Here is an 11,223-nt window from a genome sequence, read left to right on the forward strand (position 1 = left end):
ATTAGAAGATTTGGTTTATAGGGGAATCTCACTGGTCCAGTTTGGAGCCATTGAAGTTGTGGTCCCTCCTGATTTTTTAATGTTCTTAGAAGGCAGTCCATGAAGGCGACTGAGTCTAGCTTGGAAACCTCTTCTTCCCAGTTGCGACATAAGAGGGAAAGAACCAGTTAAGATACTTTCAAAGACAGGATCTGGCAAATTCTTGTCGAGCTCGGTAGGATCCTCGTTTTCCCACCAGGGCACGACGCCAGTGATGCCACATGCTCCCCCTGACTCCTTCTCATAAAACCAGTCACTCTGCTCGTCGTCACCTTGTCTTCCCTCATCATTGGTAAATAGACCGGCATCTGTGCTGCTGAGGCTGCTGGAATCACTTTCACTCATGAGTTCATCTGAGACTTTTTGCTCTTCATAGTCCATTTTGTCCTTACCGGTCTGGCTTATTTCCTCACTTTCTAAAACGACTCCTTCATCTTGGATTTTTGGGCCTTGTCTAATTATTTTCAATTTCCTCTTTTTGACTTTGTTCTTGGTAAACTCTTGATATTGGTGAGCTCTATCATTGTCCATGTCCTGATCCCTACAACCTTCAAGGGGCTGGGCCACTGTCCGTTTGTTAGAGACGTCCTGTGGTAGGTCCACGGCCATGCATTTTACCTTTCTCCTTCTGCGCAGAGTTCTGTTCCCAAGGTTGTCCACAGCAAAATCAGATTCGTGCCACAGAGGCCTTTTTCCTCAGACATTATTGTTTAAGTTTGATGATGGCCTGCGCTTAGCCACTAACATTTGGTCATCAGAGTCACTATGATCTTTTTTGTTGTTGTTGTGATTCTCTCTATAGTCCTTGCTTGGCTCCTCTAAACTAGAATCGGAGCCTTCACTTAAGCAGTGACCAGGCTCCCATGGGTGGTGAACATTATATGATCTCTGTTTTCTCCCTCTCCTTTTCCTTGCCTGGCATTTCAGAGGGCAAGATATACTTCGAGAATGATCTCCCGTTTTGGCAAATCCACCCCGAGCTTGCTCTGACCTCTCTTCCAACGCTGAGACAAGATCATGAACCAGTTCTTCCATGGTTCGACTGAAATGCCTCAACGCCGTCCTCAAATCGCTTCCACCCCAGGCACGAGGGAGAGCAAGGCCTAAGTGTCTTTCGACCATCCATCACAACTGCACCCCCCGCCCCCTTCCATTGCAGGTCCGGCGGCCCCAGGCCATCACACCCTCTCCTGATCTCCCATCCCCAGGGCCGCCAGCCTCACCAGCTGTTCCCGGCCGCTGGAGCTCCGATCGGTTGGCGCCCGGCGGCCCCGAACATTAAGGACACCCAGGAGCCTGGCCTCGAGGCTCAGGCCCGAAAACAGACTCCAACTACCACCTAACTCTCTTAAGTTAAATTTGAATTTCAGATAAATAATGACTATTTTAATATAAGTGTGGCTCAAATATTGCATGGGACAAACTTATATTTTAAAACTATTTGCTATTTATCTAAAATTCAAATTTAACCTGGAATTCTGTATCTTATCTGTTTACCTTACCCACGGGAGCCTTGGATAAAGAAATGAGAAATATGAGGCAATGCTAATAGTGAATTCTATCAAATGTTTAAGAAAAAAATGAGACTAATTCTATATAATATGTTTCAGAAAATTTAAGAGGGGGAACACTTCCTAACTCATTTTCTAAGGGCCAGCATCAATCACACAAAGACATTACAAGCTAAGAAAACTATGAGCCAATGTCCCTCATAAGCATAGATGCAAAAGTCCTCAACAAACGTATTAGCAAATTAAATCCAAAACTACATTACAAGGACAGCAGATGATAACAAGACCCTGGGTTCCTCAGTCTCAGCCCTGTTTCCCCACCAGAGTAACCCTGGAAACATCTCTCTGGGATCAAGAGTGTCCAGGATGCATGGTTCAAAAATCAGTGTTCTAGGGTTCAAATTCTGCCCTTAGATCAAGCTGCAGAGAGTGACATATGAAACTGGATTATTTTGCTCCTTTGTAGAATTTCTTTTCAGAATAAGTATTTTAAGATACCCTATCATGAACAGTGTTGTGAAAATAATAAATGTACATACGGGGTACGTATTTCAGTAGGAATATTGTAAAGGATCTTATCCATGACGTTTCGTGTTTGTAGAAGACTCAAAATCAAAGATAACTATATTCTTCTCTGGAACATTAGTTTTTCTTTTACTTTATCTTATGGAACATTCTAAATCCTATAATAGATTAGATTTCACACCTTCTTTGCCACTAGAAATACTAGAGCCAGATTTGTGGCTCAGTTCTAAAAAACATAAAAATACATGCTTAACATTTTGTGTGCTAATCTTACCTTTGCCTTTGTTGTCCTCTTAACCTTAAGAGTCTCCTATTAAATTCTTTTCCAAAATATAGAATGTATAACATATGTGCGTTAGGTCCCAGATCTCTTGTAGAACACTTGATTCAGCCAGGATGTCTTTTAGGGGTACATTGAAGACAGCAACTTCCAGGATTCTTGACGGCTCAGATGCAGAAAACTATCTCCTATTTTAAATTACTATTTTGAAGGAAAAAAAGATGTGTGATGTTCTTGAATTCCAGAATTAGAATGTCAGGCTCACAGCACAGAATTAAATCCTGGAGCTCCCTGCTATGGAAAGGGTACTCTTTCTCTTGGTTAGTAACAAATTAATGGCAAACTCTAGTCCCTCTGGAATGTGAGCAAATTTTAAGAGGGGTGGGAATTTCAATAAATACAGTTCTGCTAGAACTTTCATGTATCTTGGTTAACTTTTCCATAAAGCCAGGAGTGATATGATTATTATTAAGAGGTAACCGAGTTTTGCACCTTGTTTACATTTTTAAAGAGAAAAAAAAATCACTCCAGGGATTTGGCAAAGCCACAAAGGTACATCCCCGTTATCCTAGAGTCAGTTTATAAATATATAAACCCTGTGATGGTTAATATTATGTGTCAACTAAGGATATTTTTGAATGGGGTTAAAATTTACATTGGTGAACATTTGAAAGCAGATCACCCTCCTTAACGTGGTCGGCCTCATCCAGTCAGTTGAAGGCCTGAATAAAACAAAAGACCAGCCACGTGGAGCAAGAGGGAATTCTCCAGGTGGCCAGGCTTTGGACCGGGAGTGCACATCAGCTCTCCTGGGTCTCAACCTGCCAGCCCACACTGCAGATTTCGGGCTCATTGGCCTCCGTAATTACATGAGCCAACTCCTTATAATAAATTCCTCTTCTATATCTATACATACTTTATTTGTTCTATTTCCCTGGAGAATCTTGAATAAGACAAAGCTATGAACAAACCAAAGTAGTGTGAGCTACTTCAGGAATATTGAGCTGTGAACTCTACTTTCTGTCAATAAAACAGTGAGATACAGCACACACAGATCTATTTTTCATTTTGATAGAGGAGAAAAATAACAAATTTTTTCAACCTACTTGCAAGACTCAACATGCTTTTGGAATAACCTCACAGACACACTACTTAAAATAACATTGCAAGGATAACATGCAAGTTTTGTTTAAACAGCATGTCAGTTAGAGATTGTGTTTGGTTATTAGTAATTGAAACCTCTAAAAACAGTAGCTGGGGCAGATAAAAAGGATGTAAAGGACACCAGGGACCCAGGCTCCTTCCAGCCTCAGTGCCCTGCCACCTTTGGTATGTGACTGTCATGTTCATGGCCATTTGCTGGGAGATGATAGTTTCACATCTACTATGGCCTCCACATACTAGAGAAGGGGTAGAGTGAAGGGCTAAAACTGCCTAAACCCACTTCCTTTTACGAGCTTTCTAGAAGCCCTCCCCAGCAATTCTGCTTACAACTCTCACCTAAGGCTAAAACCATCCATGTCTCTTCGTCACCCTTGATTACTAAGAAAGTGCATTTTGGGTTCACTGTCACCTTGAACAAAATTGGAAATCTCCTGGTAATAAAGAAGGGGAGAATAGACGCTAGGTAGTCAGCAAGCAGTATCCACTCCTCATAATTGTGGTCAGGAACTATGCAGTTGTTTCTGGGATTTGCATTGTCTGGGTGTCCCTGTACCCTCTGAGGGGAGGGAGGAAATGAAGTTCAGCTTTCTCAATTCCCTCATCACCTCCCTTTGGACATATCAGTCCTGAGAGCACCTTTGGGGGAACTGAAATGTCATCAGAGTATCAGTGTTCTGTGTCTTGCTTCAGGGTGCCCCAGGAGATCGCTGGGAGGGAGATGATGTGGGGTAGGGTGAGGCTCAATTCCTCAGCACAGTTGTGGGCTCCAGCTTGGGGAGTCAATGGATAATTGACTGAATTCTGGATAATTTCTGAACTTTCTAATGTTTTTCTATCTCCATTGTAATGATCGGAGAAAAATTATTTTGTATGTTATATCCATAAATCTCTTATGACAGTATATAATTGAAGAACATTTAAATCGAATCAGACATTACTTAGGGAAGTATTTCTCAGCTTGCAGTTTGCAGACACATTCTTAGGGGCTGAAGCGCTGTTTTCCTTTAAAATTCTGTACAGTACTAAAGTTTGAGCATCTGTTCCCGTAGCTTTGAGCAAGGGCTTTTGAACAGGGACCTGGCATTGCTATTGTCGGCATAGAGCACGCAGTTTCCTTGGGGGTGAGGCTGAGACACTCGGCCTGGTGCCAAGGGTCAAGGCTTCACAAAATGCTGACTCAGCCAGCAGTTTAAGAACACAGTTGATGGGAGCAGGTCCTGTAAGAAGCCTGTGGGGAGCTGCTGTTAGCGGGGAGCTGCCTAGGACACCTTCTGCTCCGTGTGGCCACTGTTGTGGAAGGGAGCCACCAGGGGGCGCAACCTTGCTGACAAGAGCCAACCAACCTTGAGATCAGCAGAGAGTGAGGCTGGAAGGAAGGGGAACCCGCAAGGAGGTTACTGAGGCCGTGGACTATGCTCTATCATATTTATTGCTGAATTCCCAATATTGGGCTACTGTCTTGGCATACATTATTGACTTAATATTTTTGGGAATGAAAGCACACAGAATGAACAAATGAATGAATGATGACCAGACAAAAATGACTAATATTTAGATTCACAATCATTTACCATCCCCTTCCCTGAGGATTTGAGTTCTGCCTGCTTAGCTTCTCCTCCTCCCTTTCCACCCTCTGAAGAGACTTCTGTCCTTGACAAACTTGCTCTTTGGGCTTTTATGATGAAAAAGAGGGAGAGAGGGGGAAAGGGGGTGGAATTTGGCTTACCAGTGCACCATCTAAATGCAGTTCCCTCTGCTCTTCATGGCTCCTCCATGGACCCTCAAGGATGCTCACAGAGTTCTGCGCCCAAACACTGATTTCTTTGGGGTTGTCCTCCATCCCCCAAATGTGTATCTGAATGGTAATAAATAAGAGATAGTGAACCAAGAGCTAAAATAATCTAAATAATGTAGTGGAGTGGTAGAGGAGTTTTGAGGGTAAATTTGAGGAGAGAGCCATGAGAGTTGTGACCGGATGTAGGAAGTAGCTAGAAAAGATGGGGATTTGAACATGTGTCAATATATGTTTGGATCCCATTTAAAGTTCTTTGAGAGATTCTCTCCATCCATCCACCTCCCTGAAAACCAATAGAATTCTCTTTGGCTATGCTTCTTGAATGTTAAGACTTTATAAGGATTTCAGAGTAAATAAATGAAGAAATAATAGAAATGAATGAGGAGTGATAATGTTTCTCATCTGTCTTCCATTCTAGAGTGAGTCATCCTTGACATAAGGTGAAAAATAGAGATTGTTAGATTCCTTCTATGGAAAGAGGATGATTTTCTACGAGGTCACTGAGCTCAGGGAAAGCCTGGATCTCAGAGAAGTTCTGGGAGAGATTCAAGACAGGTGCAGTAATCTCAAGTTACAACGTGGACCTTTTTTCCAATGAAGGATGTGTCTGGGAAAAGAGATGTATCATGAGGTCAAACATTGAAAGGAAAACTCCAGCAATAGAATAACTATTGTGAAAAGAACACAACAGGAAATAATACTTGTTTTCAGTTCTGTCTTAACAATTCCCTGCCTTCAGAGAATTTCCTGATTAATATTAATTATCTCCTTCAATTTTCCTTCCTCCATCCATCCCAGAGCTCAGTATGGTAGCAATAGGAACAATAACAGCCTTTTGGATGAGGAGTTGGCAAACTTACAAAAGGAGAGGGCCATTTAATGGTAGAAAAGGGGAAAGGGTGAACAAGTGTGGATTTAGGGAAGGACTTGTGATCAAATCCAGATTCTTGTTAGGGGATGGATATGGCTCCTCAAATTAAGTGTTGGGAAATATAAGCATGGAAGGGAGGAGTCTGTGTATTACAGTCAAGGAGTGGACCGAAGTCCACACTAGTCCTGTTGCAGTCACACAGCCTCTGAACTCCTCTTCCAGTTCAGAGAATTTCTACATGTAATCCTCTCTTCCTCAAGTTGCTCTTACAGCCTTCCTTGCAGCTCAGGTAACCTTGCCTCAGTTCTATCTTCTTTAGAAGTAAGGAAAATGAAATTTGGGTACAGCAAAGAGTGGAGCTATAGGTGAGTCAATGGTGAGGTGAGAGTGGAAATATTCCACATTTGAAAAGCAGCCATCCAGGGTTCCTGGCATCATATGTCCATCCCTATTGGTGTGAGCTGTGGTGTCTTCACTAGAGAAGCCACTGTCGTGCAGTTTCCATCTTATTCATGACTGCATAGCCTCTAATAATGACCCTCTGAGCTACCTTTTGTCTTTCAATATCCTTCTTAAAAGAGTATTTCTGCTTAAACTAGCCAGAATGTATTCTCTTGCTTTTACTAAGAATGCTATTTAATTCAGGATCATAGATAGACAGAGATTACATATATGTCTACAAATACACATATAGGCATCTTTATATCTAAATAGGTTAAAAAGGAAACTTTGGATATAACAAACATGATTTACTTATCTGAAAATAGGTTCCTCTCAGTTGTCAATTTTCCTTTCTTTTGGAAAGAGAACAACTTCTTAAGATAGTTGACTTCTATAAATATCAAGAAAACTTGAATGCTGTTTGGATTAGAAGATGAAGCATTGAACTTTATAAATTAAAGAGGTGGATTTTTTTTTCAAGTTTAAGTTAATTCTAGCACATCAAGAAGGGGCATGGCCGAGGCAGTTGTTTATACCTCCTGCCCACACCTGTCATCTTGGCCATGGGCCCATCCATCAGGTTTAGGTCAAGGCTACAAGGCCTGCTTCAGACATCCTCAGCTAGGCCTTTCAGTTGGGAGAGGATATGGGTGAAAGAGTGAGAACTGAGTTAAAACTGCCCCCTAAATCTCATGATTATTCACCGAGAGAGAGTCAAGTGGCCTTTGCAGTCATGAGTTGCACAAGTCTAGCATGAAAGAAAGAAGGGAAAGGAAAGAAGGGAAGTTGTTGCCAAGGCACTCTTGGCCAGGAGGAAGGCTAGAGAGGGTCCATTTGTGGCTCTGACACCCATCTTACCCACAGAACCCAGGCAAGCCCATCTTGGCAAGGGCAGCCCGGACAAGACAACCAACATGCCTTTGGCCTTCCTTCAACTCTTCTAGCATTCACAGTTGTGTTTGAGGTGAACACTTAGTCCCCACTGCTCACGTGCCCAAAGAGGGAGAAGAATTTCCATTCTACTATCCAGAAGAAAAGAACACAATGAACTTCCTTCTGCCCCTTCACTACCGTCTCCTCCAGGAAGGAGGAGGACTTACCAAATCAGTGAGTTTGGTGATGGAACTGAGCATACCTGATTCATTGTCTGTCTGTCTGTCTGTCTCTCTCTCTCTCTCTTTGTTCTTTTGAGCTTCCAGCCTCCAAAGGCTATGTCTGTCAGTTCCCCTGTCAGTTGTCATAAGTTACAGGGCTTGTTCCTGTCACAGAAATCCAAGATTGCATGTATGGGCCAGTGACTTGATAGAAAACTTTTAGAAAAGGAAGAATTTGGGCAAGTCTGTTTTGCCACGAATCTGAAGCCATTTTGATGTCTCCTGTACCTTACTTCATAATTCACTTGAACTTTGGCAGGATCTAATACAATGACAGAGGTGGGGAAGTGAGGAGCAATAATTATACCATCCATGGCAATGGATCAACTTGGCCGACTTAATATCTCTTAACCTATGCTGTTCATACTGACTAATAAAGAAGAGACCAGGTGCCATACTGTGGCATGCCAGGGTTCGTGAAAGCTGGGGATATCTGATTACTTCATCACAGATGGTGAGCAAGGAGTCTAGTATTGACCTTCCAGAGGCCAGAGTTTCTAATTCCAGTCACAGAACATGGCTTCCTGCATCTCATCAGCCCTAAAGCAGAATGAGAAAAATTCCAACCAACCACATTGAGAAGATCTAGGAACTGCAGTTGATGAAGACAACTAGTTAAGGCCATACCCATCATCAGATATAATACAAACATGGATTTGGGTGGTCTATCCATTTACAGAGATTTGGAAAGACAGGGAAAGATGTCTGGAGTGCATATGAAACCAGGATGCTGTCTTTTCTGGCCCTATAAATAGATTCAGTAGAAAGACATGAAGTCTAATCCTTCTTTAATTAAGCTGGGAAGGATCAAAAGAGGAATTCTCAGCCATGAATTTAAACTCTGTAAGATCACTTTCATTAGAATTTCATATTTGCTAGTCAAAAATATGAAGAGGATGAAGCTGGAGGCAGATTTGTTGCCTTTTCAGCGAAAGAAGAGCCAACTGCCCAAAATGGAAGAAAGCCATAAATCTGGGCAGCGGCCTAATTGAGAAAATGGAAAACGAAATAATCTATTGCAATTTAGTTGTTGTATTAAAGGCTATGATGATATCATCGTGTATATTACCTACACTCTGTATAGAGTCACCTAAGAGTGACCCAGTGTGACTGCAATGGAGCCCTGACTTTGTGGCAGGATACCTAATTTGAGGGGTATCTCCCCCATCAGACATTCTGTGGTTCCACTGGGGCAGACTGGGACATGGTTCCCCAATCACTTACAAACACCATAGAGTCGTGCTTTACGGCTCTTAGTCAAAGAAGCTGCTTTTTTCTTCATTTCTATTTTTTCCTATGTAGATTTGCATGGACACAGTTTTCATCTCCAAAGAGGTTTGAATAGAGTATGTCTGTTTAAAGAGGATAATCCTTATACTACAGTTTAAGTATTTGACAAAAGGTATTTCTTCTTCTTTTTGTATTATATATTGAATTTTCAAAATCACTAATCCCAGAAGAAAGCTCACCTGAATACCTACTTTGTTTAAATTTCATGTGGAAATAGTTTTGACCCTTAACTGTTGAAACATTATGCCATAGCAAGAAAAAACTTCCAGTAAGTTCTATAAGAGGATCTTTTTTTTTTAACCAGTGACCTGATTCAACCGGCTTTACACCCCATAATTATCACTAATTAATAGAAACATAACAAAGAATGTTTCAGCTTTTCATTTCAGTGAAGAAAATGAGTGATATTTAAAGGAAAAAAATAACGTATTCTTTATCTTTAGTGAGCTAGAACTTCTGGGAATATGTGAGATTGTGAAGTAACATAAATACATGACCTTTTGGTCCCTTAACTGTCAGAATACAATGAGTTCTTTTTCTCTTGGTCTTTAACTTGGGTTAAGAACTATAAGTTCAAGGAAATGTTTGTTGTGAGGAGGGAGTTTCTAATGGATCCAAAGTGAAACCCAGTCTCAGTGTATGCTGGTTTAGAAAGTGCCTTGGTAGTGGCAATGTTTTCAGCTGTGGAAGTGGAATTTCTTTCTCTTTGTTGGTCCCCGGATTTGTGTTAGAATGATACTTTTAAAATTCATTAGACCAGTAATAACACAGTGGCATTTAACCTGATACTCAGATGGCCCAATGCACTCTCACCACCAGGCTCTGTTCACACAGTTACACACCAATAAAGGGCCTTTTCATTCTATTCTTTGCTGTTAGCTGAGAGCCATCATTTTTTCTTAGTCACACGTCTCCTAACTACACATTCTGTAGCCCATAATAAGAAATGTTTCTGGCCAGAATCCTGGTTTAATGGTTTTCCACACTCATTCCCAGAGATGGGTCAGGTTGGATTAGGAGACAAAGCACCGCGTATATTCCTCACTCTGGGTTGTGCGTGAGCTCCTAGCACAGTGCCTGGCACACAGACACAAATATTTATTTACTGCATGAATGAAGGAGTGAGTCCATGCAACCAGTAGCGTGGCATGATTGCTAAGTGTAAAGCAAGATGAAACAGCTCAGAACTGAAAGCACAAAATTTACTTTTACTAAGCTTCTATTTTGTCTTTCCAAACAAGGTCTTCAAGACTCACAACATGCACCTCCACCTAAAAATTACAAGTACAGCAGCTGGTGAATACCACATGGTTACATTTCTCTGGCCCTCGCTTACCAGCTTTTACTACTTCCATAGGGACAGGTTTTATGTCTTTTTGGAAAATATTGAGGCTGAAATCTCCGTTGTACCTACAAGCCCACACAGAAGAGTTCATCATTCTTTTGGGGGCTGAGCTGAAGGTAGACACTGCATATAGTCCTCATTCTGCATATCCTGAAACACAGCCAAGGCTGTCTTTACTAATTATGAGAATTTGAAAAGGTTAAGTAACTTACCTATGTATTTGTTTCCCATACATACATTGTTAGAATGGAAGGAAAAATAATTGAAATACTTATGGTCATATTCCCCCCTCATTTCCTTTCCCCCATTTAGTCAAGTACTCTTTATCGTCTCAGAGAAGGAATATGACTGGAGGAAGCAGAGAAGAGGGTACTTTTTGTTTTTTCAGTATTTGAGTTTTAAAAGGGCACAGAAAAATATGTGAGGGAATATAGTTGAGTAAGAGCAAGGGTTCCCCAGGTTGCAAGAGAAGGCAGAGTCGAAAATGATAGATCTGTGGGAAATTGTCTTTGTAAGTCTTAAAGAAATGAGGCCCTGCATCAGCTCCTGGCCTCAACCTTGACTGGGGAGCAGTAGAGGGAGATGAAGCTGTACAAAACTCCCAAGTTTATAAGGTTTAGAAGAAGAGACCAGTGTTTTCTCTCCCAGGGAGAACCTCAGAAAGTCGGAAAATCCCGGGGAAGAAATGGCCTTGGAGAAACTCACGGATGGCTCACTGGGGTGGGGTTCTGAGATGGACCTAAAAGTGGGCTAGCAACCCACCCAATCTGAGGAAGGGGAAAAGAGAACACAAAGGTGAGGGGGTCAA

At 41.7% G+C, this 11,223-nt stretch overlaps 1 protein-coding gene across 1 annotated transcript; it reads right to left on the reverse strand.

Moving 5' to 3' along the window:
- Positions 1-15: 15 nt before the first annotated feature.
- Positions 16-1,355, reverse strand: LOC115299834 (G patch domain-containing protein 2-like). Its single transcript, XM_029949360.1, is given in 2 exon segments — positions 16-1,090; positions 1,263-1,355. Coding segments are annotated over 2 exon segments (1,131 nt in total). The 5' UTR covers positions 1,319-1,355.
- Positions 1,356-11,223: the final 9,868 nt, after the last annotated feature.

This window comes from Suricata suricatta, chromosome 8 (genome assembly GCF_006229205.1).
Source record: "Suricata suricatta isolate VVHF042 chromosome 8, meerkat_22Aug2017_6uvM2_HiC, whole genome shotgun sequence".
NCBI lineage: Eukaryota > Metazoa > Chordata > Mammalia > Carnivora > Herpestidae > Suricata > Suricata suricatta.